The 27,391-nt window shown below is 45.3% G+C and overlaps 1 protein-coding gene across 1 annotated transcript in view; it reads left to right on the forward strand.

Moving 5' to 3' along the window:
- Positions 1-1,403: 1,403 nt before the first annotated feature.
- The window catches only part of LOC115083415, a 154,178-nt gene continuing 128,190 nt past the window's right edge, over positions 1,404-27,391 (forward strand). The window contains exons 1-2 of the mRNA XM_029587221.1: positions 1,404-1,690; positions 5,840-6,027. Coding sequence (XP_029443081.1) covers positions 1,404-1,690; positions 5,840-6,027 — 475 coding nt within the window. The remainder of the gene's footprint in view (positions 1,691-5,839; positions 6,028-27,391) is intronic.

Raw genomic sequence — 27,391 nt, forward strand, 5'->3', positions numbered from 1 at the left:
CTGCACCTCCTTTCTTCACCATCTTACTGTGGGTGTTGAGGAAATGGGGTGAAGAAGGAGAGGAGGGGACAGGGTGAGGGTTAATACTGTGGGTGTGGAGGACATGGGGTGAGGAATGAGAGGAGGGGACAGGGTGAGGGTTATTACTGTGGGTGGCAGGACATGTTGCACCGGAGGTGGACCCTTGGGCTGAGGTGGGATTGACACAACCCATAGGAGGGATCCTACGGGTCTCCACCGTCGGCAGGCAAAGAGGGCTGGTGGACGGAGGCCAGCTGGTGCTTCACCAATACCAGCCCTCGTTCCCAGCGGGTTGAGCCTTTGGGTGCTGGGGCCAGCTGGACTTAGATGGGCCTCTGTCAGTCGTCATCGATGGAAGCATCGAGGTCAGCCCAGAGGCAGCAACAGGAGAGAGTGACAGACTGTTCTGGATGATGCAGAGACCCGGGTGCCAATAAAACCAAAGTCAGATGGGGGGCGCCCGAGCAAGAACAGGCCGAAGTCTGAATAGGCCAGGTCCAGGATGTAGACTGAAGAAGCATCGTAGGGCAAGCTGGAGTCAGGGCTGGCGGCAATCTGTAAGCGGTGGCAAGCAAGGCTGAGGTCTAGATGAGGAAAGAGTCAAGAGCGAAGTCAGACTAGAGAGAGGCAACGGAGTAGTCTAGAGAGAGGCAACGGAGTAGTCAGGCAAGCAGAGGTCTGGGTCTGGAGAGAGGTCTGGGTCTGGAGAGAAGTCTCCTTCTGGAGAGCAGTAGGCAACAATATAAAAAACAAATACAGGTAGGAGAAAAGGTTTAGGGGGTGGGGTTGAGAGGGGAAGGGGAAGAGAGGTTAGAGTAGGGGTAGGAAAGTTCCTGCTCAGTCCGCTCCTTAATTTTAGCAGACTGGGAGGGAACTATGGAAGGCCTCGATGCGTCACTGCAATTCTCTACACCCCTTGCAGGTGCTGCACTACATGCACACGCAGATTACAAAATCTGCCACGCATGTGCGCTCGCCGCTCATATTTTATAATACGTGTGCAGCCACGTGTGCCTGTTATAAAATGCGCGCGTCAACGTGTGCGCGCCGGGTCCTGCGTGCACATGGATGCGCGCACGTGTCTTTAAAAATCGACCCCTCAGCGCATAGTTAAGCTCTGGAATTCAATGCCAGAGGATGTGGTTAGTGCAATTAGTGTAGCTGGGTTTAAAAAGGCTTGGATAAGTTCCTAGATGAAAAATCCATAAACTGTGATTAATTAATAAGCAATAATAGCTTGAGATTTATTTAATGTCTGGGTACTTGCCAGGTTCTTGTGGCCTGGATTGGCCACTGTACGAAACAGGATGCTGGGCTTGATGGACCCGTGATCTGACCCAATGTGGCATATCTTATGTTATTATGTTCTTATTAAGCTTTGCATGTGGGTTTCAGAGAAGAATATCGCACCAACCGGTGTCACTACTCAGAGCAGCCTGGCATACAATGGGGATCCTAACTTGGCCATCGATGGGAATCGGAACACGAATTACTTCAAAGTATCCTGCACCCACACAGACCTAGAAACTGGTCCCTGGTGGCAACTGGACTTGAAGCGATCGTGGAGAATTGGATCCGTTGTGGTGACGAACCGGCAGGACTGCTGCTCGGAGAGACTGAAGGGGGCGGAGATCCGCGTTGGAGACCGTGCAGACAACAACAATCCCGTGTGAGTCACTGCCAACACTTCGTCGCTGTGTTTTAGGGAAACGAGCTTTAAAATAGTGAATGTAGGAACACAATAACGCAGCAAATGATGGCAGATAATAAACGATTGTCCCATCCAGTCCGTCCAGGTGAGATCCTTCCTTTGGTTTTCTACCATCCTGGAAGGATGAGCAAACAGATCCCCGTACACAAACCAAGACCAGTTCCTCCCCCCCCTACTACCTTTCATCTAACCCTCTCCTCCCCCTCCACTACTGCCCTCCACATATGACACTGACACGTCCAAAATCTGCCACAGGTCACCTCAGGCCTTGCCATCTTCATCCTGAATTCTTACACAACCAGTCCTTAATCCCACAGCCAGGTCCCCTTCCACAGCCAGCAAGAGAAGTGAAGCTCTTGTCGAAAAGATCCGGCCTCCCCGTGTTCATGTACTGCATATTCAGATTTTAACCTTGGTCACTTTGTGACCAGCCTTCATCTCCCCAGTCAAGAACTAAAATGAGAAGCAGCAGAGATCTAGTGCTGGGTTTGTGCTAAGGAGAGTGCGGGATTAGAAACTGGATAGGTCCTAGGGGACCCTGCAGTCTTACGCGGCTGTGAAACCTTTCATTCCAACTCAGAAGTAGGCAACTCCAGTCCTGGAACGACACAAACAGATCTGGTTTTCAGGGCATCCCCAATGAACATGCATGAGATATATCTGAATACAGTGGAGGCTATGCATGCAAATATACCGTATTTTTCGCTCCATAAGACGCACCTGACCATAAGACGCACCTAGGATTCAGAGGGGGATAATTAAAAAAAAAAAAATTGTGCTAAACAGGCTCTGCGTCTGGGCGTCTTATGGAGCAAATTAGGGGAGTGCATAGTTTTTTTTTTTCTCCCCATTTTGTTTTCGGGTCTGGGGAGGGCCATTTCGGTCCACTCCCCAGATCAGAAAATTTTTCTTTCTGTGGGAACCCCCAAACCCCCCCCCCCCCCCATCCCAATCCTTTAAATTAACAACCTCCACCCCCCTGACCCCCCCAAGACCTGCCGAATTAATTTCCTGCAACCCCCCACCCTCCTGACCCCCCCAAGACCTGCCGAATTAATTTCCTGCAACCCCCCACCCTCCTGACCCCCCCAAGACCTGCCAAACGTCCCTGGTGGTCCAGCGGGGGTCCAGGAGCGGTCCGGGAACGATCTCCTGGGCGTGAGCCGTCGGCTGCCAGTAAACAAAATGGCGCCGACGGCCCTATGCCCTCACTATGTCACTGAGACCGACCGCTGCTATTGGTCGGTCTCAGTGACATAGTGAGGGCATAGGGCCGTCGGCGCCATTTTGTTTACTGGCAGCCGACGGCCCTATGCCCTCACTATGTCACTGAGACCGATCGCTGCTATTGGTCGGTCTCAGTGACATAGTGAGGGCATAGGGCCGTCGGCTGCCAGTAAACAAAATGGCGCCGACGGCCCTATGCCCTCACTATGTCACTGAGACCGACCAATAGCAGCGGTCGGTCTCAGTGACATAGTGAGGGCATAGGGCCGTCGGCGCCATTTTGTTTACTGGCAGCCGACGGCTCACGCCCAGGAGATCGTTCCCGGACCGCTCCTGGACCCCCGCTGGACCACCAGGGACGTTTGGCAGGTCTTGGGGGGGTCAGGAGGGTGGGGGGTTGCAGGAAATTAATTTGTCAGGTCTTGGGGGGGGGGGGTTGTAGGAAATTAAGTCGGCAGGTCTTGGGGGAGTCGGGGGGGGGGGGGGGTGTTTGTTAGATTTTTGTTTGGTTTTTTTTTTATATTCGCTCCATAAGACGCACATACATTTTCCCCCCACCTTTGGGGGAAAAAAAGTGCGTCTTATGGAGCGAAAAATACGGTACCTCATGCATATTCACGGGGGATATCCTGATAACCAGGCCTGTTTGTTACACTCCAGGACCAAGGTTTACTACCCCTCTTCTAATTCAAGCAATCAGCTGGAAACAGCGTTTGAACAATACTGAGGCTTTAAACTTCCTCAATTATTCTGATTTATCCAAAATATGTGAGCTCCTAGGAAGCACATCCCAGGGATGCCTTTTTCTTCCTTTCTGATTCCTTGGCCCAGCCTCTTCACATTCTCCCTTCTCGCATCAGAACGAGGCTGGTTATATCCATCTCTGGAGCTCATCCCTCTCTATCCCAGCCTCTGAGCCCTCTCCCTCCTCTCAGCAGGGCAAGGCTGGTTATATCCATCTCTGGAGCTCATCCCTCTCTATTCCAGCCTCTGAGCCCTCTCCCTCCTCTCAGCAGGGCAAGGCTGGTTATATCCATCTCTGGAGCTCATCCCTCTCTATCCCAACCTCTGAGTTCTCTCCCTCCTCCCAGCAGGACGAGGCTGATTATATCCATCTCTGGGGCTCATCCCTCTCTATACCAGCCTTTGAGTACTCTCCCTCCTTCTGCAGGATAAGGCTGGTTATATCCATTTCTGGGTCCCATCCCTCTCTATCCCAGCCTCTGAGTCCTCTCCCTCCTCTCAGCAGGGCGAGGCTGGTTATATCCATCTCTGGAGCTCATCCCTCTCTATCCCAGCCTCTGAGCCCTCTCCCTCCTCTCAGCAGGGCGAGGCTGGTTATATCCATCTCTGGGTCCCATCCCTCTCTATCCCAGCCTCTGAGTCCTCTCCCTCCTCTCAGCAGGACGAGGCTGGTTATATCCATCTCTGGAGCTCATCCCTCTCTATCCCAGCCTCTGAGTCCTCTCCTCTCAGCAGGACAAGACTGGTTATATCTATCTCTGGAGCTCATCCCTCTCTATCCCAGCCTCTGAGTCCTCTCCCTCCTCTCAGCAGGACGAGGCTGGTTATATCCATCTCTGGAGCTCATCCCTCTCTATCCCAGCCTCTGAGCCCTCTCCCTCCTCTCAGCAGGATGAGGCTGGTTATATCCATTTCTGGGTCCCATCCCTCTCTATCCCAGCCTCTGAGTCCTCTCCCTCCTCTCAGCAGGGCGAGGCTGGTTATATCCATCTCTGGAGCACATCCCTCTCTATCCCAGCCTCTGAGCCCTCTCCCTCCTCTCAGCAGGACGAGGCTGGTTATATCCATCTCTGGAGCTCATCCATCTCTATCCCAGCCTCTGAGCCATCTCCCTCCTCTCAGCAGGACGAGGCTGGTTATATCCATCTCTGGAGATCATCCCTCTCTATCCAAGCCTCTGAGTCCTCTCTGTCCTCTCAGCAGGACGAGGCTGGTTATATCCATCTCTGGAGCACATCCCTCTCTATCCCAGCCTCTGAGCCCTCTCCCTCCTCTCAGCAGGACGAGGCTGGTTCTATCCATCTCTGGAGATCATCCCTCTCTATCCAAGCCTCTGAGTCCTCTCTGTCCTCTCAGCAGGACGAGGCTGGTTATATCCATCTCTGGAGCACATCCCTCTCTATCCCAGCCTCTGAGCCCTCTCCCTCCTCTCAGCAGGACGAGGCTGGTTCTATCCATCTCTGGAGCACATCCCTCTCTATCCCAGCCTCTGAGCCCTCTCCCTCCTCTCAGCAGGACGAGGCTGGTTATATCCATCTCTGGAGCACATCCCTCTCTATCCCAGCCTCTGAGCCCTCTCCCTCCTCTCAGCAGGACGAGGCTGGTTATATCCATCTCTGGAGCTCATCCATCTCTATCCCAGCCTCTGAGCCATCTCCCTCCTCTCAGCAGGACGAGGCTGGTTATATCCATCTCTGGAGATCATCCCTCTCTATCCAAGCCTCTGAGTCCTCTCTGTCCTCTCAGCAGGACGAGGCTGGTTATATCCATCTCTGGAGCACATCCCTCTCTATCCCAGCCTCTGAGCCCTCTCCCTCCTCTCAGCAGGACGAGGCTGGTTCTATCCATCTCTGGAGATCATCCCTCTCTATCCAAGCCTCTGAGTCCTCTCTGTCCTCTCAGCAGGACGAGGCTGGTTATATCCATCTCTGGAGCACATCCCTCTCTATCCCAGCCTCTGAGCCCTCTCCCTCCTCTCAGCAGGACGAGGCTGGTTCTATCCATCTCTGGAGCTCATCCCTCTCTATCCCAGCCTCTGAGTCCTCTCTCTCTTCTCAGCAGGACAAGTTGGTTATATTTGTCTGTGGCGGTCATTCCTCACTAACCCAATCTTCTGCTCTTGTTCCCAATAACCAGATGTGGAACCATCACTGATTTCAGTCCAGGATCTGTGAGCAAGCTGTGCTGCAGAGGAATGGAAGGTCGTTATGTCAGCGTGATCATCCCTAATCGGAGGGAATACCTGACGATGTGTGAGGTGGAGGTGTACCCTGTCTTACAGGACGAGAACATGTGTAAGCAGCTAAATCTGCAGCTATACCATGGTACAAATTATATCACAATGACAGAGAGGAGCACCCGGGAGGAGGTTTGGTGCTTTATGTCCGGGTTGGCATAAAGTCCAACAGGACTTTATGCCACTAAATACAAAATTGAATCTTTATGGGTAGAACTCCCTTGTGTGTCAGGGAAGACTATAGTGATAGGGGTATACTACCGTTCACCTGGTCAAGATGGTGAGACGGACAGTGAAATGCTAAGAGAAATTAGGGAAGCTAACCAAATTGGTAGTGCAGTAATAATGGGAGACTTCAATTACCAGCGTGCAAGAAACAGGTAACCAAGTCCATCAGGAAACTTATAGTCAATTTTTTATTGAGATAATGCTTTCAAACAGTCATTCATGGCAACTCCATAGTTCTTCAAACATGCAAGTGAAAAGTCCCCCGACACGGTCCGTGTTTCGCGGTAGCTGCATCAGGAGGGACCCATGGTTAATATCATCTATGATATAAAGAACAATAAATGATGGACCTTATAAATGTGGCTACTAAACTTATACAGGTTTTCAAAGACAAGAACATACCTTATATATTCATCGTGGAGCGCATCGGCTCGTACACCAAGTGAACAATTTAAAGAGGCAGTTTTGGCGCCAAAGACAGGAAATCTCGCGAGAAACTCTCACCTAAACCCCTCCCCCACACAAATGTCAACAAAACAAAAACCATTCAATGTCTTTATTAAGACCTCTTGGATGGACAGTAGATAATTTAAAGATCCACTTTTGTTCACGCCTACCCAGGATTTCAGAATAGTCCCCTCCCCGAAACGGGGGCACAACCACCTCTAAAATTGAGAATTGTAAGTCAGCAATGGTGTGATGATGTTGAACCCAATGTGTGACTAGAGGTTCGTCCATCCTGAGTAGACGGATGTTCGAGCAGTGTTCTATGATTCACTCCTTCACTCATCCTGACACTGGATTTTTTCACCAATTTCGAAACAGGTCGGATTGCACTACGAGGGGCGTGGTTTATGTTATCCAATGCCCCTGCCCTTTACTGTACGTGGGTAAGACCTCCAGGATGGTCAAGACCCGAATCATAGAACACTGCTCGAACATCCGTCTACTCAGGATGGACGAACCTCTAGTCACACATTGGGTTCAACATCATCACACCATTGCTGACTTACAATTCTCAATTTTAGAGGTGGTTGTGCCCCCGTTTCGGGGAGGGGACTATTCTGAAATCCTGGGTAGGCGTGAACAAAAGTGGATCTTTAAATTATCTACTGTCCATCCAAGAGGTCTTAATAAAGACATTGAATGGTTTTTGTTTTGTTGACATTTGTGTGGGGGAGGGGTTTAGGTGAGAGTTTCTCGCGAGATTTCCTGTCTTTGGCGCCAAAACTGCCTCTTTAAATTGTTCACTTGGTGTACGAGCCGATGCGCTCCACGATGAATATATAAGGTATGTTCTTGTCTTTGAAAACCTGTATAAGTTTAGTAGCCACATTTATAAGCTCCATCATTTATTGTTCTTTATATCATAGATGATATTAACCGTGGGTCCCTCCTGATGCAGCTACCGCGAAACACGGACCGTGTCAGGGGACTTTTCACTTGCATGTTTGAAGAACTATGGAGTTGCCATGAATGACTGTTTGAAAGCATTATCTCAATAAAAAATTGACTATAAGTTTCCTGATGGACTTGGTTACCTGTTTCTTGCACGCTGGAACTTTTGATTTGATTGATGTGCAAGACGTTTCTGCTTTACGTCTCTGCTTGGTAGACTTCAATTACCCCAATATTGACTGGGTAAATGTATCATCGGGACATGCTAGAGAGATAACGTTCCTGGATGGAATAAATGATAGCTTTATGGAGCAATTAGTTCAGGAACTGAGAGAGGGAGCAATTTTAGATCTAATTCTCAGTGGAGCACAGGATTTGGTGAGAGAGGTAACAGTGGTGGGGCCGCTTAGCAATAGTGATCATAATGTGATCAAATTTGAATTAATGACTGGAAGAAGAACAGTGTGCAAATCCACGGCTCTCGTGCTAAACTTTCAAAAGGGAAACTTTGATAAAATGAGAAAAATTGTTAGAAAAAAACTCCAAGGAGCAGCTACAAAAGTAAAAAGTGTGCAAGGCGCGTGGTCATTGTTAAAAAATACCATTCTAGAAGCACAGTCCAGATGTATTCCACACATTAAGAAAGGTGGAAAGAAGGCAAAACGATTACCGGTATGGTTAAAAGGGGAGCTGAAAGAAGCTATTTTAGCCAAAAGATCATCATTCAAAAATTGGAAGAAGGATCCAACAGAAGAAAATAGGATAATGAAACTGAAACCTCACCTGAGCTAAAAAATTCTAACTTATCCCTATCAATTAAAAAGCAGAATGAAAATACAAACAAAAAACAAACTTTGAAATGTTTGTATGCTAATGCCAGAAGTCTAAGAAGTAAGATGGGAGAATTAGAATGTATAGCAGTAAACGATGACATAGACTTAATTGGCATCTCAGAGACATGGTGGAAAGAGGATAACCAATGGGACAGTGCTATACCGGGGTACAAATTATATCGCAATGACAGAGAGGAGCACTCGGGAGGAGGTGTGGCACTTTATGTCCGGGATGGCATAGAGTCCAACAGGATAAACATCCTGCATGAGACTAAATACAAAATTGAATCTTTATGAGTAGAAATCCCTTGTGTGTTGGGGAAGACTATAGTGATAGGAGTATACTACCATCCACCTGGTCAAGATGGTGAGACGGACACCTAAGGGAAATTAGGGAAGCTAACCAAATTGGTAGTGTGGTAATAATGGGAGACTTCAATTACCCCAATATAGACTGGGTAAATGTATCATCGGGACACGCTAGAGAGATAACGTTCCTGGATGGAATAAATGATAGCTTTATGGAGCAATTGGTTCAGGAACCGACGAGAGAGGGAGCAATTTTAGATCTAATTCTCAGTGGAGCACAGGATTTGGTGAGAGAGGTAACAGTGGTGGGGCCGCTTGGCAATAATGATCATAATCATTATTGCCAAAGGGGAGGTGAAAGAAGGGGAGGTGAAAGGGGAGGTGAAAGAAGCTATTTTAGCCAAAAGATCTTCATTCAAAATTTGGAAGAAAGATCCAACAGAAGATAATAGAATAAAGCATAAACGTTGGCAAGTTAAATGTAAGACATTGATAAGACAGGCTAAGAGAGAATTTGAAAAGAAGTTGGCCGTAGAGGCAAAAACTCACAGTAAAAACTTTAAAAAATATATCCTAAGCAAAAAGCCTGTGAGGGAGTCAGTTGGACCGTTAGATGATTGAGGAGTTAAAGGGGCACTTAGAGAAGATAAGGCCATCGCTGAAAGATTAAATGATTTCTTTGCTTCGGTGTTTACTGAAGAGGATGTTGGGGAGGTACCCATGATGGAGAAGGTTTTCATGGGTAATGATTCAGATGAACTGAATCAAATCACGGTGAACCTAGAAGATGTGGTAGGCCTGACTGACAAACTGAAGAGTAGTAAATCACCCGGACCGGATGGTATACATCCCAGAGTTCTGAAGGAACTAAAAAATGAAATTTCAGACCTGTTAGTAAAAATTTGTAACCTATCATTAAAATCATCCATTGTACCTGAAGATTGGAGGATAGCAAATTAAACCCCAATATTTAAAAAGGGCTCCAGGGGCGTTCCGGGAAACTACAGTCCGGTTAGCCTGACTTCAGTGCCAGGAAAAATAATGGAAAGTGTTCTAAACATCAAATTCACAGAACATATAGAAAGACATGGTTTAATGGAACAAAGTCAGCATGGCTTTACCCAGGGCAAGTCTTGCCTCACAAATCTGCTTCACTTTTTTGAAGGAGTTAATAAACATGTGGATAAAGGTGAACCGGTAGATGTAGTATACTTGGATTTTCAGAATGCGTTTGACAAAGTTCCTCATGAGAGGCTTCTAGGAAAAGTAAAAAGTCATGGGATAGGTGGCGATGTCCTTTCGTGGATTGCAAACTGGCTAAAAGACAGGAAACAGAGAGTAGGATTAAATGGACAATTTTCTCAATGGAAGGGAGTGGTCAGTGGAGTGCCTCAGGGTTCTGTATTGGGACCCTTACTTTTTAATATATTTATAAATAATCTGGAAAGAAATACAATGAGTGAGATAATCAAATTTGCAGATGACACAAAATTGTTCAGAGTAGTTAAATCACAAGCAGATTGTGATAAATTGCAGGAAGACCTGCATCAAAATGGCAGATGAAATTTAATGTGGATAAGTGCAAGGTGATGCATATAGGGAAAAATAACCCATGCTATAATTACACAATATTGGGTTCCATATTAGGTGCTACAACCCAAGAAAGAGATCTAGGTGTCATAGTGGATAACACATTGAAATCGTCGGTACAGTGTGCTGCGGCAGTCAAAAAAGCAAACAGAATGTTGGGAATTATTAGAAAGGGAATGGTGAATAAAACGGAAAATGTCATAATGCCTCTGTATCGCTCCATGGTGAGACCGCACCTTGAATACTGTGTACAATTCTGGTCGCCGCATCTCAAAAAAGATATAATTGCGATGGAGAAGGTACAGAGAAGGGCTACCAAAATGATAAGGGGAATGGAACAACTCCCCTATGAGGAAAGACTAAAGAGGTTAGGACTTTTCAGCTTGGAGAAGAGAAGACTGAGGGGGAATATGATAGAGGTGTTTAAAATCATGAGAGGTCTAGAACGGGTATATGTGAATCGGTTATTTACTCTTTCGGATAGTAGAAAGACTAGGGGGCACTCCATGAAGTTAGCATGGGGCACATTTAAAACTAATCCGAGAAAGTTCTTTTTTACTTAACGCACAATTAGACTCTGGAATTTGTTGCCGGAGGATGTGGTTAGTGCAGTTAATATAGCTGTGTTTAAAAAAGGATTGGATATGTTCTTGGAGGAGAAGTCCATTACCTGCTATTAAGTTCACTTAGGGGTAGATTTTAAAAGAAGCGCGATCAGCCTACTTTTGCTTGCGCATCAGACTCAAGCAAAAGTACGCTGGATTTTAGTAGATACGCGCGGAGCCGCGCGTATCCACTAAAATCCTGGATCGGCGCGCGCAAGGCTATCGATTTTGTATAGCCTGCGCGCGCCGAGCCGCGCTGCCTCCCCCCGTTCCCTCCAAGGCCGCTCCGAAATCGGAGCGGCCTCGGAGGGAACTTTCCTTTGCCCTCCCCTCACCTTACCCTCCCTTCCCCTACCTAACCCACCCACCCGGCCCTGTCTACACCACCCCCTTACCTTTGTCGGGGGATTTACGCCTCCCGGAGGGAGACGTAAATCCCCGCGCGCCAGCGGGCCTGCTGCGCGCCGGGCCGCGACCTGGGGGCGGGTACGGAGGGCGCGGCCACGCCCCCGGGCCGTAGCCACGCCCCCGTACCCGCCCCCAAAACGCTGCCGACACGCCCCCGGAACGCTGCGACGACCGGGCCCGCCCCCCGACACGCCCCCGACACGCCCCCCTCCGAGAACCCCGGGACTTACGCGAGTCCCGGGGCTCTGCGCGCGCCAGGAGGCCTATGTAAAATAGGCTTCCCGGCGCGCAGGGCCCTGCTCGCCTAAATCCGCCCGGTTTTGGGCGGATTTAGGCGAGCAGGGCTCTGAAAATCTACCTCTTAGAGAATAGCCACTGCTATTAGCAATGGTTACATGGAATAGACTTAGTTTTTGGGTACTTGCCAGGTTCTTATGGCCTGGATTGGCCACTGTTGGAAACAGGATGCTGGGCTTGATGGACCCTTGGTCTGACCCAGTATGGCATTTTCTTATGTTCTTATGTTCTTATAGTGGATAACATATTGAAATCGTCGGTTCAGTGTGCTGCGGCAGTCAAAAAAGCAAACATAATGTTGGGAATTATTAGAAAGGGAATGGTGAATAAAACGGAAAATGTCATAATGCCTCTGTATCGCTCCATGGTGAGACCGCACCTTGAGTACTGTGTACAATTCTGGTCGCCGCATCTCAAAAAAGATATAGTTGTGATGGAGAAGGTACAGAGAAGGGCGACCAAAATGATAAGGGGAATGGAACAGTTCCCCTATGAGGAAAGACTAAAGAGGTTAGGACTTTTCAGCTTGGAGAAGAGACGGCTGAGGGGGGATATGATAGAGGTGTTTAAAATCATGAGAGGTCTAGAACGGGTAGATGTGAATAGGTTATTTACTCTTTCGGATAATAGAAAGACTAGGGGGCACTCCATGAAGTTAGCATGTGGCACATTTAAAACTAATCAGAGAAAGTTCTTTTTCACTCAACGCACAAATAAACTCTGGAATTTGTTGCCAGAGGATGTGGTTAGTGCAGTTAGTATAGTTCTGTTTAAAAAGGATTGGATAAGTTCTTGGAGGAGAAGTCCATTACCTGCTATTAATTAAGTTGACTTAGAAAATAGCCACTGCTATTACTAGCAACGGTAACATGGAATATACTTAGTTTTTGGGTACTTGCCAGGTTCTTATAGCCTGGATTGGCCACTGTTGGAAACAGGATGCTGGGCTTGGTGGACCCTTGGTCCGACCCAATATGGCATGTTCTTATGTACCATATCCAGCCCTGTCCTGTCTCTCTCCGATTCTCTTCTTGTATTTCCTGCCCTTCCTCACACCACTAGCTCTGTCCTCTGTCACTGATTCCCATGATGCATTGCTTGCTGTACCTCACACCATCAGCCCTATCCCCTCTCTCTCTCCGATTCCCAACATGCATTGCCTGCTCTACCTCACACCACTAGCTCTGCCTCCTGTCTCATTTGTTTTTCAATTTATTAAGTGCCTATTTCTAAGGCATCTAAGTTTATAAAAAGTATAATACTCAGTAAAGGAGATTTCTAAAACAGCAACAAAAGATGTATGAATAACAACAGAATTGCTTGGGTAATTAAGGCAAACAGTCTGGTAAACTGTGCAAGGAATACAGCAGTAATAATTCAAAATCTCTGTCAACCTTTGCCCACAGATCACAAGCAAAATTTGGATCCTAACACAAAATTAGAAAAAAGCCAACCTGAAATAAAGAAATTTTCAATAGCCCTCTAGAGTTGAAATAATTCCCTTCCAATCTGTCCCTTGAGGACTGAGTTCCACAGGACAGGGCCGGCTGTAAGCTAACCAGTGCCCTATGTGAAAACTGAAATGAATGCACTGCTGCCCCCCTCCCACAATCCATCACCAACAAAAACGCGAGTTCCCACAGGTTCAGCTTTAGGGCAAACGATGACCTGGGTGAAAATCATCCACGGTTCCTCTCCCCCACAACTGATCCCTGCTCCTCCGGGTGGGGAAACTGGGAGAGGAAGGGAGATGGCGACGATCCCCTGCCCCTCAGACTGACGTGGATTAGCAGCAGTAGGCACACTTTCTCCCCCCCGATCTCAGCACTCTCCCCATTTTCCCCCACCCCCCCCCACCACCACTCCAGGGTTTGCCTTAAAAATATAGAAATGCTGCATTTTTTTCATTTTGCATCAATCACGTATCCCTGGATCAGACATCCCCCAACACAAATTTCAAATTTTGTCTACATACCCAGGGCAAAGCTTTCCGAACTTTTAGCCAGTGTGTAGAAGAAAGAATCACCCTCGGCACAACCTCCCAATCTAGATGGCCAGCTGAAGAGGACTTCCCCCTTCCAGACTGCGATCAAGACCGATCTCCAAGAGCCTAGCTAGTAGGATCTTGTAGTCAACCACTGTGAAAGGCAGCGCTTAGGTCCAGCAAGACCAAGAGATAATTTACCCTCATCTAGATTCAGCTTCAGGTCATCCACCAGGGTTAGCAGTGTGGTTTCCATGCTGTAACTTGCATGGAGACAGGACTGGCCGTAATCAAGACCCGTTGTACTTGGACAGAAAGCCAAGAAGCTGAGCCAAAAGCGCCGTGTCAATTTAAAGAGAAAAGAAAGATTTGAGCCGGACCTGTAATTATTCATTTCCATTTCAAGCTTACACGCCGTCTTTCTCAGCATTTAAAGATGGCTTCTTTAGGAGGGTCTTAAGCAGAGGATGTTTAAGCGAATCTGGAACTGAAGCCCCCAACACATTCCCTGAAGCTTTAGCCTGATGGGAGATGAATGAGCCCAAGGTGAAGCCAGGAAATATGTGCATCAAGAATAAGGAGGTAGGGGGAGAGCGAGAGAGAGAGTCCCTGTGTTAGAGATACACGGTGTCGGGGAAAATAGTGGAAACTATTCTCAAGATCAAAATCACAGAACATATAGAAAGACCTGGTTTAATGGGACACAGTCAGCATGGCTTTACCCAAGGGAAGTCTTGCCTCACAAATCTGCTTCATTTTTTTGAAGGGGTTAATAAACATGTGGATAAAGGTGAACCAGTAGATGTAGTATACTTGGATTTTCAGAAGGTGTTTGACAAAGTTCCTCATGAGAGGCTTCTAAAAAGTCATGGGATAGGAGGCCTTGTCCTTTCGTGGATTACAAACTGGTTAAAAGACAGGAAACAGAGAGTAGGATTAAATGGGCAATATTCTCAGTGGAAAAGGGTAAACAGTGGAGTGCCTCAGGGATCTGTACTTGGACCGGTGCTTTTCAATATATTTATAAATGATCTGGAAAGGAATACGACGCGTGAGGTTATCAAATTTGTGGATGATACAAAATTATTCAGAGTAGTTAAATCACAAGTGGATTGTGACACATTACAGGAGGACCTTGCAAGATTGGAAGATTCCAAATGGCAGATGAAATTTAATGTGGACAAGTGCAAGGTGATGCATATAGGGAAAAATAACCCATGCAGAAGTTACATGATGTTAGGTTCCATATTAGGAACTACCACCCAGGAAAAAGATCTAGGCATCATAGTGGGTAATGTAATGAAATCGACGGCTCAGTGTGCTGCAGCAGTCAAGAAAGCAAACAGAATGTTAAGAATTATTAAGAAGGGAATGGTTAAAAAAACAGAAAATGTCAAATTGTCTCTGTATAGCTCCATGGTGAGACCACACCTTGAATACTGTGTACAATTCTGGTCACCGCATCTTAAAAAAGATATAGTTGTAATGGAGAAGCTAGAGAGAAGGGCAACCAAAATGATAAAGGGGATGGAATAGCTCCCCTATGAGGAAAGGCTGAAGAGGTTAGGGCTGTTCAGCTTGGAAAAGAGACGGCTGAGGGGGGATATGATAGAGGTGTTTAAAATCATGAGAGGTCTAGAACGGGTAGATGTGAATCGGTTATTTATACTTTTGGATAATAGAAGGACTAGGGGGCACTCCATGAAGTTAGCATGGGGCACATTTAAGACTAATCGGAGAAAATTCTTTTTCACTCAACGCACAATAAAGCTCTGGAATTTGTTGCCAGAGGATGTGGTTAGTGCAGTTAGTGTAGCTGGGTTCAAAAAAGGTTTGGATAAGTTCTTGGAGGAGAAGTCCATTAATGGCTATTAATCAATTTTACTTAGGGAATAGCCACTGCTATTAATTGCATCAGTAGCATAGGATCTTCTTAGTGTTTGGGTACTTGCCAGGTTCTTGTGGCCTAGTTTGGCCTCTGTTGGAAACAGGATGCTGGGCTTGAAGGACCCTTGATCTGACCCAGCACGGCAATTTCTTATGTTCTTAATCTGACATTTTAATATATCCCACTGTAAGAAGGCACTTTCAACTCAGGGTGGGTTTTGGGGAGGGAGGCAGTGTTACATTGGTCTGCTTAGGGCAGAAGGGTCTGTAGACCCTTGTAACACAGGTCCCCCTCCCAACCCACCCTGAGTTGAAAGTGGGAGATATATAGAGTATCAGATTCTCTCTCACTTGTGAGTATGTGATTAAAGGCTCCACACATACGTGTGGTAGGGATATTTTAAATGATGTGCGTGCACTTGCATGCACAATATAAAATTAAACTTATTTTTGTTCGCTTGTCCAATATGCCCGTTTATGGGTGCACGCATGCTCCTTTTAAAGTTTACCCTAGTTGGAGGTTTATTCTTTTTTTTATTAAATGCTTATTACTGTGAGTAATTATACAACACATAATAAAAATAAAACCTTCAATAATTGTATAATCATAGATATAAATCCAATGGCTAAAATTGCAATTTTTTAAAATAATTGATATGAGACTCACACTTTGTCTTACGAACCCCACAACCCTTCTCCCCCTCCCTTCCATAAAAGCGCGCCATTCTCACCAGCGTTCACATCCTACCCTGTCTGTATTAATTACCGAAATACAGTTTCGATATGGCTCCAGTTACAACGTGGTTCCCCGAGGTTTCCACAGCTTAAAATATTCTCTGTGTGACCTTAGAGACCTATGACCTTGAAGGTCTTTCTGTCTTAAAGTTCACATCGCTACATAGGTCTGCATTTCGGCTTTCCATACTAAAAACTGGGGTAATTCATCGGTATTCCAGCATAACCAAATGATCTTCTTTGCTAGCGTAAGTGCAACACTCATGAATTTCACTCCGCCTGCTGGGAACCATAAATCTCCACTAAAATGATACAAATATGTCATACTGCCAGTCCAATCAATCGCTTTATCTAATACATAGTGTATTCGTTTCCATTAAGCTTGTAATTTATGACATTCAGTGAACATATGACACAAATTTCCTCTTTGTTTTCACATTTTAAACATAAATCGTTATCCCAGAGCTGCTTTGTGCACCTCTTTTTTTCCTTGTTAAATAAACCCTGTGTGAAAACCTTAAAATACTTCTCTCTTACGTTTTGCCAGCTGTAAATCTCTATGCATTGTCGTAAAAGGCTTTTTCCATTTTGACAACATCAAGAACAAGGACCTGGATCCTTCCCCTGCACAGCACCGCTAGTTTACGTAACTGCTAAAAAGACACTAAGATCTGCAACAGAGTGGACACGCCGGAAGGAGTGGAGAGAATGAGACGGGATTTAAGGAAGATGGAAGAGTGGTCGAAGACATGGCAGCTGACATTCAATGCCAAGAAGTGCAAAGTCATGCATATGGGGAGTGGAAATCCGAATGAACTGTATTCGATGGGGGGAGAAAGGCTGATGTGCACGGAGCAGGAGAGAGACCTTGGGGTGATGGTGTCTAATGATCTGAAGTCGGCGAAACAATGTGACAAGGCGATAGCTAAAGCCAGAAGAATGCTGGGCTGCATAGAGAGAGGAATATCGAGTAAGAAAAGGGAAGTGATTATCCCCTTGTACAGGTCCTTGGTGAGACCTCACCTGGAGTATTGTGTTCAGTTCTGGAGACCGTATCTCCGAAGAGACAGAGACAAGATGGAGGCGGTCCAGAGAAGGGTGACCAAAAAGGTGGAAGGTCTTCATCAAATGACTTATGAGGAGAGATTGAAGAATCTAAATATGTACACCCTGGAGGAAAGGAGGAGCAGAGGTGATATGATACAGACTTTCAGATACTTGAAAGGTTTTAATGATCCAATGACAACGACAAACCTTTTCCATAGGAAAAAAATCAGCAGAACCAGGGGTCACGATTTGAAGCTCCAGGGAGGAAGATTCAGAACCAATGTCAGGAAGTATTTCTTCACGGAGAGGGTGGTGGATGCCTGGAATGCCCTTCCGAAGGAAGTGGTGAAGACCAGAACTGTGAAGGACTTCAAAGGGGCGTGGGATAAACACTGTGGATCCATAAAATCAAGAGGCCGTCAATAAAGAGTGGGTGGCTCGCCAGAATGACGGCTACTGCCTGGAGATAATACCCTTATTCAATAAACATACACATGGTTACTGTGACTCCAACATCACTCTAAGCTACAACAGCAAGAGGAAATGTGGAAAAAAGGATTCGCACTCACAAAGTGGGGAGTAGCTGGCTTGTTACGGCGGTTACTACCCCAAACCAAATAAGCCTGATACTTCACTTTCAATACATATCCAGCATAGCTCTCTGCTTCAACAGCAGGGGAGAAGAAAAACTGATACTTCACGCATAGCTCTCTGCTTCAACGGCAGGGGAGAAGAAAAACTGATACTTCACGCATATCCAGCATAGCTCTCTGCTTCAACGGCAGGGGAGAAGAAAAAAGGATTCGCACTCACAAAGCGGGGAGTAGCTGGCTTGTTACGGCGGTTACTACCCCAAACCAAATAAGCCTGATACTTCACTTTCAATGCATATCCTGCTTCAACCGCAGGGGAGAAGAAAAACTGATACTTCACGCATATCCAGCATAGCTCTCTACTTCAACGGCAGGGGAGAAGAAAAACTGATACTACACGCATATCCAGCATAGCTCCCTGCTTCAACGGCAGGGGAGAAGAAAAACAACCAATAAGGGCTGAATAACACAGTCTGGGTAAAACAAATAAACATGGGTGTAGCTTGCTTATTGCGGCGGTTACTACCCCTACTACCCCTAACTAATCAAGCTTGATATTTCACTTGGTTGCAGCTCCATCACTGCTCTCTACAAATGTGAAGCTTGCTGGGCAGACTGGATGGGCCGTTTGGTCTTCTTCTGCCGTCATTTCTATATGTTTCTATGCTGAATCTCTTGATATTTCTCGTTATGATTCATCCAAATGCGCGTTTTGTTAAATTTTGGTCTCATTTCCGTAAACCTTTCATCATCCTCAGTAAGAGTAATGGCCGACAGATCCCCTTCTGCAAGAAAGACAGTAATTATGAGCCTGTAAATATGTGAATAGGCTCTACCGAGGATATTCGAGTCTTCCTGCAACTGTCTGAGTGGTCAAATTGCCCCAAACCATAAAGCCCCTCATCCTTCCAGACGTGAAAGATGTTATTAACCCTTCCCCCCCCCCCCAGAAATTCAAGATTACCCACCAGAAACAAGAAAGGAGAAACCCCCAGCCTATCATGCTGTACACGTCTCCACCATCCCCATACCTTCTTAAATGCTGGAAACAGAAAACCCCATGAATTATATTTATTTATTTATTTTGATTTTTTTTTATATACCGATATTCTTACATAAAATGTAAATCAAACCGGTTTACATAAAACTGTAGGAGCAGGAAATATACTTCCGTTGTCTGATACAATGAACATTTATAATTTAACTTATTAACAAGTCAAAAAAGGTAAAGAAATGCAAAAAGGGTTAGTTAAAAAAGAAAAGGAGAAAAAGCATAAGTTAAGTAAATATGAGATAAGGCACTAAGGATTGCACGAAGGGGTGCACAAAGGGGAGAACCCCTTTGTTGCACCCCCTTCGTCGCGCGGCGCCTGATGTTGATGCGCTTTTCAAGCACCTCTGAAGCTCTCACTGACATCGTTTGTAACTGATGTCTGGCAATGTGTAATGAGTTTACTGGATTATAAGATTTAGCCATTTCCATTAATAACTTGCCCGAATCAAATTGCAACTGAAACGAAAACAACCTTGTGGCAACTTAATATGCTCCTATATCAGGAAGTGCTAATCCTCCCCTATTTCTCTCCCTAGTCAGCATATTAAATCGTATTTGCACTCTTCTTTTGCACCAAGTTAACAATGTTATTAATGATCTAAATTTATGAATTTCTTTATTTCTTATCCACCTTGGTAGCATCTCTAAGTTATGTAGCAATTTTGGCATCGCCACCATTTTAATTACTGTGCCCCTACCCATCAGAATTAATGGACGATCCATTCATTTACTTACAATACAGCCAGAATATTATGCTCTCTCTCAGAGGGGGGCCACTCTGATACCCAGATATTTCATTGCACCTGTATTCCATTTCAGTGTCAAAAAAAGAATCCCATTTCTCTTTTATGGATATGTCTATCGGAAAGGCTTCTGATTTACTATAATTTATTTTTAGACCCGAGGAAATGCAAAACTTTTCTGATGCTATTGATATATGTCTTAGACTTTTGTTTGGATTTACAATAAATAGCAGCATATCCATTTGTGAACATGCTTAATTTGACACTCTTCTGCCAATATAAAGCCCCCTCAAAACTAGGCATATTCTTCAATTGAGTTGACGTATAGTAGTGGCGGTAAGAAGCAACCTGGTCTGGTGCCTCTAAACAATTGGAATCCAATAGACAATGCTCCATTGTCTCTAATCCATGCTAGAGGTGTCTCATACAATAGTTTAATCCAATTTAAAAAAAATTATTTCCAAACTCACATTTTTCCAATACCCACCACAAATATTGTCACTTTACTCTATCAAACATCTTCTCAGAATCCAGGCTTACTAACATCCCTTTATTGTTAACTAAGTTTTTTCCCCTGCACCGCTAATATGTCCTTCAAAATATTCGCCAAGGAATGACGCCTCTTGATAAATACAGATAAGATTATTGCTTGGATTACCTAATTTACTTTATTGGCTAGAACAGCGGCCAATATTTTAACAATTTGATTGAGTAACGATATCTGCCTATATGACTTTGGAAACACCAGATCTTTACAAGATTTAGGGATAAGAAATATGGATGTTAAACTATATCCCAACTCTAAGTGGCCCTTCTCTTGAGCTAATTGAAACATATTTTGTACAATTCTGGGCCAAAGCCATCCAATCCCGGTGATTTGCCAACTTTCAATTTCCTAGAGGAAGCTTTATTCTGATGTTGAATTTTAATTTCAACCAGATAAATCTTTTATATTTTGTCAATGAAAAATTTTGCATCTCAAAATGAAATAAGAGTTAGACTACAAATAGGTGGAAGAGGAAGCATCGATCTGGCGCATATTTCAGCTCACACATGTGAGCCTGTTTCAAGGTCTCTCTTTTGTTTCTTTCCTTAGGTGGATAGTGGAAGATGCCTATCCAGAAGTCAGTTACACAGTCTCTGAGAGCGACCAACAGCTGAATGTCACAACTAATCAAGAAAATGTAATCATCGCTTGTGGGCACCACACAATTCATGAACTTCTTAATCAAATTGATCCATGTTAAATCACAAAGTGTGACAAAATAAAAGCTTGAGGAATTACCATCTTGAATTCTCAGTTAACCAATGGCATGTATCAACTAGAGGATACGTGGGCAGCCTGGTGGCTTACCTGACATGTGCGGCACACTGCGAGGTGGAAATCACCCCACTTATGGTCATTGCCTAAGTATCCCAAAGCAAGAGTGTAGTGATGATAGAGGGCAGGGTCCCAAGGTACAAACTCAGTCATTTAGGCAAAAAAAAATATTCAATCCAATTTTGTTATAAATTCCAATGCAGTTCAGAATCAAATAGTTTGCTGGTCCCCTGACATGGACCATGTTTCGCCAATCCGGCTGCGTCGGAAGGGACAGGTTCATAACAACACAACATATATTGTAAGGGTAGATGCAATGCTGAAAAACACGGCATGCCTCAAGTAGTATAAACGATAGGATACAGGATTCAGAGGGATCACAAAAATAGAAACAGGGCCTCTGTATAATCTGTTTCTATTTTTGCACCGCAAGCCCTCTCAGTCCTGTATCCTATCGCTTATACTACTTGAGGCATGCTGTGTTTTTCAGCATTGCATCTACCTTTACAATACATTTTGGGGTAGATTTTAAAAGGAGCGCGTGCGCGCATGTTATAAAATCCTGGGTCGGCGCGCGCAAGGGGGTGTACAGTTGTGCACCTTGATGCGCTGAGCTGCGCTGCCTTCCCCCGTTCCCTCCCAGGCTGCTCTGAAATCGGAGCGGCCTGTGAGGGAACTTCCCTTCTACCTGGCCTGACCTTCCCACCCCTCCCCCTAACCTTTCCCCCCCCTAGCCAAAAGATCTTCATTCAAAAATTAAAAGAAGGATCCAACAGAAGCAAATAGGATAAAGCATAAACATTGGCAAGTTAAATGTAAGACATTGATAAGACAGGCTAAGAGAGAATTTGAAAAGACGTTGGCTGTAGAGGCAAAAACTCACAGTAAAAACTTTTTAAAATATATCCGAAGCAGAAAGCCTGTGAGGGAGTCAGTTGGACCATTAGATGATCGAGGGGTTAAAGGGGCACTTAGAGAAGATAAGGCCATCATGGAAAGATTAAATGATTTCTTTGCTTTGGTGTTTACTGAAGAGGATGTTGGGGAGGTACCTGTACTGGAGAAGGTTTTCATGGGTAGTGATTCAGATGGACTGAATCAAATCACGGTGAACCTAGAAGATGTGGTAGGCCTGACTGACAAACTGAAGAGTAGTAAATCACCTGGACCAGATGGTATACACCCCAGAACATAAGAACATAAGAAATTGCCATGCTGGGACAGACTAAGGGTCCATCAAGCCCAGCATCCTGTTTCCAACAGAGGCCAAAAACCAGGCCACAAGAACCTGGCAATTACCCAAACACTAAGAAGAACCCATGCTACTGATGCAATTAATAGCAGTGGCTATTCCCTAAGTATAATTGATTAATAGCCATTAATGGACTTCTCCTCCAAGAACTTATCCAAACCTTTTTTGAACCCAGCTACACTAACTGCACTAACTACCTTCTCTGGCAACAAATTCCAGAGCTTTATTGTACGTTGAGTGAAAAAGAATTTTCTCCGATTAGTCTTAAATGTGTTACTTGCTAACTTCATGGAATGCCCCCTAGTCCTTCTATTATTCGAAAGTGTAAATAACCGAGTCACATCTACTCGTTCAAGACCTCTCATGATCTTAAAGACCTCTATCATATCCCCCTTCAGCTGTTCTGAAGGAACTAAAAAATGAAATTTCAGACCTATTCGTAAAAATGTGTAACCTATCATTAAAATCATCCATTGCACCTGAAGACTGGAGGATAGCAAATGTAACCCCAATATTTAAAAAGGGCTCCAGGGGTGATCCGGGAAACTACGGACCGGTTAGCCTGACTTCAGTGCCAGGAAAAATAGTGGAAAGTGTTCTAAACATCAAAATCACAGAACATATAGAAAGACATGGTTTAATGGAACAAAGTCAGCATGGCTTTACCCAGGGCAAGTCTTGCCTCACAAATCTGCTTCACTTTTTTGAAGGAGTTAATAAACATGTGGATAAAGGTGAACCGGTAGATATAGTATACTTGGATTTTCAGAAGGCGTTTGACAAAGTTCCTCATGAGAGGCTTCTAGGAAAAGTAAAAAGTCATGGGATAGGTGGCGATGTCCTTTCGTGGATTGCAAACTGTCTAAAAGACAAGAAACAGGGAGTAGGATTAAATGGGCAATTTTCTCAGTGGAAGGGAGTAGACAGTGGAGTGCCTCAGGGATCTGTATTGGGACCCTTACTGTTCAATATATTTATAAATGATCTGGAAAGAAATACGACGAGTGAGATAATCAAATTTGAAGATGATACAAGATTGTTCAGAGTAGTTAAATCACAAGCAGATTGTGATAAATTGCAGGAAGACCTTGTGAGACTGGAAAATTGGGCATCCAAATGGCAGATGAAATTTAATGTGGATAAGTGCAAGGTGATGCATATAGGGAAAAATAACCCATGCTATAATTACACGATGTTGGGTTCCATATTAGGTGCTACAACCCAAGAAAGAGATCTAGGTGTCATAGTGGATAACACATTGAAATCGTCGGTGCAGTGTGCTGCGGCAGTCAAAAAAGCAAACAGAATGTTGGGAATTATTAGAAAGGGAATGATGAATAAAACGGAAAATGTCATAATGCCTCTGTATCGCTCCATGGTGAGACCCCACCTTGAATACTGTGTACAATTCTGGTCGCCGCTTCTCAAAAAAGATATAATTGCGATGGAGAAGGTACAGAGAAGGGCAACCAAAATGATAAAGGGGATGGAACAGCTCCCCTATGAGGAAAGACTAAAGAGGTTAGGACTGTTCAGCTTGGAGAAGAGATGACTGAGGGGGGATATGATAGAGGTGTTTAAAATCATGAGAGGTCTAGCGTAAGTCCCAGGGCTTCATAAAAAGGGCGGGAGGGGGCATGTCCGGGGCATGTCTGAAGACCGGGGGCGTGTCCCGGGGGCGTGCCCGGGGTCAGGGGCGGTCCGAGGTGGGTCCGGGGGCGCGGCAAGGCTTCGGGGGTGGGCCGGGAGGGCGGTCCCGAGTCCCCCGGCACTGTGGCCTGTGCCGAGGGCTGACGAGGCGGCGCGCACAAGTTACGCCTGCTTCAAGCAGGCGTAACTTGTACAACAAAGGTAGGGGGAGGATTTAGGAAGGGCTGGGGGGGTGGGTTAGGTAGGGGAAGGGAGGGGAAGGTGGGGGGATGCGGAAGGAAAGTTCCCTCCGAGGCCGCTCCGATTTCGGAGCGGCCTCGGAGGGAACGGAGGCAGGCTGCGCGGCTCGGTGCGCGCAGGCTGCCGATTTTGCACAGCCTTGCGCGTGCCGACCCCGGATTTTAAAAGATACGCGCGGCAACGCGCGTATCTTTTACAATCTGGCTTACTTTTGTTCGCGCACGCGTATTTTTGTAAGATCTACCCCTGTGCACTGTGATTTTTTGCACGGGGGGGGGGGGGGGTGATAGCTAATAGCCTCACTTGCATGGAATTTACATGTGATGAGCGCTATTAGCCACATCTTTGCTTGGACGCACGTTTTGGACGCACGGATCCCCCTTCTTGCATTGGGGGTTAGTCTAGCACTTCCAAAACGTGTGTCCAACCACCCGTTAACCTGTGTGCTAGGCTGGGCGCATTTTATGGCACCGGCCCCTGAATTTTTAATCTCTTAGGCTGAAGGTTAAATCCATTGAAAGCACGGCCCCACTAAACAGAGCTACTGCGCCATCTAGTGACGCGTCTTTTATCTTTTGTATTCAAAGTTTCATTCGTGCGTAACTTTTTTTTTTTTTTAAATGGTTGTATATTAATGAGCAGGCAGCGTGTAGGATCTTGGTGCAACGAACTTGGCAGAAAAAGTTTCTGTCGCCTCGCTTGCAATGCTTAAGACATTAATTGGGGACTGATTTTTATTGGGAAAATATTTTCCATGCAGTAAACCATTCATGGAAAATTCTTACATTGATACATTTTTCAACCAATGCAAATTACACTAACTTTTCACTGGCGTGAGAGTCACCTGCAGAGGAGTAGCCCAGTGGTTAGAGCAGCGGGGTACGACCCAGGAAAACCAGTGTTTAAATCCCAGTGTCACTCCTTGTGACCTTGGGCAAGTCTCTTTACCCTCCGTTCCCTCAGGTAAAACTTAGATTTTAAGCCCTCTGGGGACAGGGAAACACCTATAGTACCTTAATGTAATCTGCTTTGCTGTAAGAACATAAAAACATAAGAAATTGCCATACTGGGTCAGACCAAGGGTCCATCAAGCCCAGCATCCTGTTTCCAACAGAGGCCAATCCAGGCCACAAGAATCTGGCAAGTACCCAAACACTAAGTAGATCCCAAGCTACTGATGCAATTAATAACAGTGGCTATTCCCTAAGTAAACTTGATTAATAGTAGTTAATGGGTTTCTCCTCCTGAAGTGCCAAAAAGTGAAATATACAAAAAAATAATCTACAAAACGTTTTGGCACAGGACTATGCATTTGCTTTATCGTATCGCACTTCAGGGAATCGATCTGAAAGCAGGGAATATATTGGGTGAAAGTGAATAAAGCTTTTTCGGTAGTTCTTCCAATGTACAAATGTAGCAGCCATTTGGTAACACGTGCTGTTTTCACTTTTTCCTAGTTCCTTTCTTTTCAGAGCTTAACTATACCTTCAACAAAGGTCACTGGCATTTTTTTCCTAGTCCGAACCTTTTTAGTGCTTATTCAGATTGGCTGAGGATCAAATACATTCACCGTTTTTGTTCTAATCGGACCATTTTCTTCACTAGTTCTAACTTACTTGCCCCATCATTCATCAAAAAGTGTTAATAACGCATTGATCATGCCTGCGATAAGGAAAAGGGGCGTGTTTATGGAAATTTTTTAGTTACCATGCCATGCGATAATCCTTATTTTTCACATCCTGTGCTGCTATGGGGGGAGAGGCTAGAGAGAAAGACGATTTACAAGGGCCTCATAGTAGGGAAGTATTTATATCTCTATAGGAGGGCCTATAGAGATATGTTCTACTATGTTCTCTCACCCTAGCTTGATGGACTCTATAACAGGGTACCATCAAGATAGGGTGAGATAACATAGTACAAAATTTCATCTTTGTGAGACTTTCCTCACTCCAAATGATGCCAAATCTTCACCAAGGTGTACTGTGCTGTTCATACGTCTCGCTCTACATGAGAAACTGGCCCCTAAACCCTAAACCACCACCAACACCTCACCTTGACTTATTAGGTGACCCTCCTATAGAGATTTAAATAGGTACACACAGTAAGGCTTTCCCTAGAGGCTCTCTCTTCTCTACTCTACTCTAGTCCACTCCACTCCTCTCCTCTCTCCTCCCCAAGCCCAGAAATGGGCAAAATACAATTCCAAAAATTTATTGAATTGCGTTATGGCCATTTCAGGCATATCACACAGCTTAACACCAGGGAAAAAGGTGTAGTTATTTCTGGCATTAAAATATTGCCGCTAATTTAACTAATTCCTGCCAAAAAACTCCTCCCTGATCCAACCCCCCCATAAATTTGCATTTGTGCCATGCGCTACGGTGTTTTTCTCATGCCATAACGCATTTTGATGAACGATGCGGTTGGTTTGCCAGTATTCTTTGACAATACATCCCTCCAAATCATGTGCTGATGAGCGACTGCCAGCTTTTCCCCATACACTTGTTTAAAAGCTGCTCTACTTCCTTTGTAAAAGATAGCGCCAACAACTTGGTTCCACTCTGGTGCTCAGCTTGCCTCTGGGGTCCTGTATGTGGAAGGGGGGAGCATTTCTGAGAACGCAACGGGACTGGATTTAGTCTCCTACCTAAATCCTAAATTTAGCCTTCAGAACCTCTCTCCTGGTCCCCACATATACCACAAAAGCCAGCTCCTCTCCAGCACTGTCGAGGTCTTCCACCTTCTCCTCAGGCAGTGGAGCCTCACATCCACCAGCCACCCTGCTATCTACTTTCCTAATGACTGAATCACCCACTACAAGAGCTAGGGGTGTTCTGTAGGGATCGGTCCTTGGATTGGTTCTTTCCAACATTTTCATGAGTGACATTGTGGAAGGATTACTGGGAAAGGGAACCATTGGGATCAATCCCTTGCTCCCAGCAATTCGAGGGCCTTCGATTGGTGCAGAAGAACCCTAGGGGGAAATCCACTGATGCTCAGTACGTAAGTGCGTTGTCTGTCTGTCTGTTTGGACTAACTCCCTGGAGATTTGGCCCTGGAATGAACCTGATGGGAGCACTTCACGCTGAACTTGTATTTAGCGACTCACAACTGAAAGTTGTTATGGAAATATAGGCACTATGTTTATGTTGAAATCTGCTATCTGTAAGCCAGGATATTATTATAACCGTGTGCTGCCATTCTGAATAAAGCCAAGTCTGAACCCTACAATCTTGTGGCTTGCGTTAGCAGGCGCTGAAAACCTGACCAACGCAGAA

The sequence above is a fragment of the Rhinatrema bivittatum genome, chromosome 2, assembly GCF_901001135.1.
Source record: "Rhinatrema bivittatum chromosome 2, aRhiBiv1.1, whole genome shotgun sequence".
Taxonomy (NCBI): domain Eukaryota; kingdom Metazoa; phylum Chordata; class Amphibia; order Gymnophiona; family Rhinatrematidae; genus Rhinatrema; species Rhinatrema bivittatum.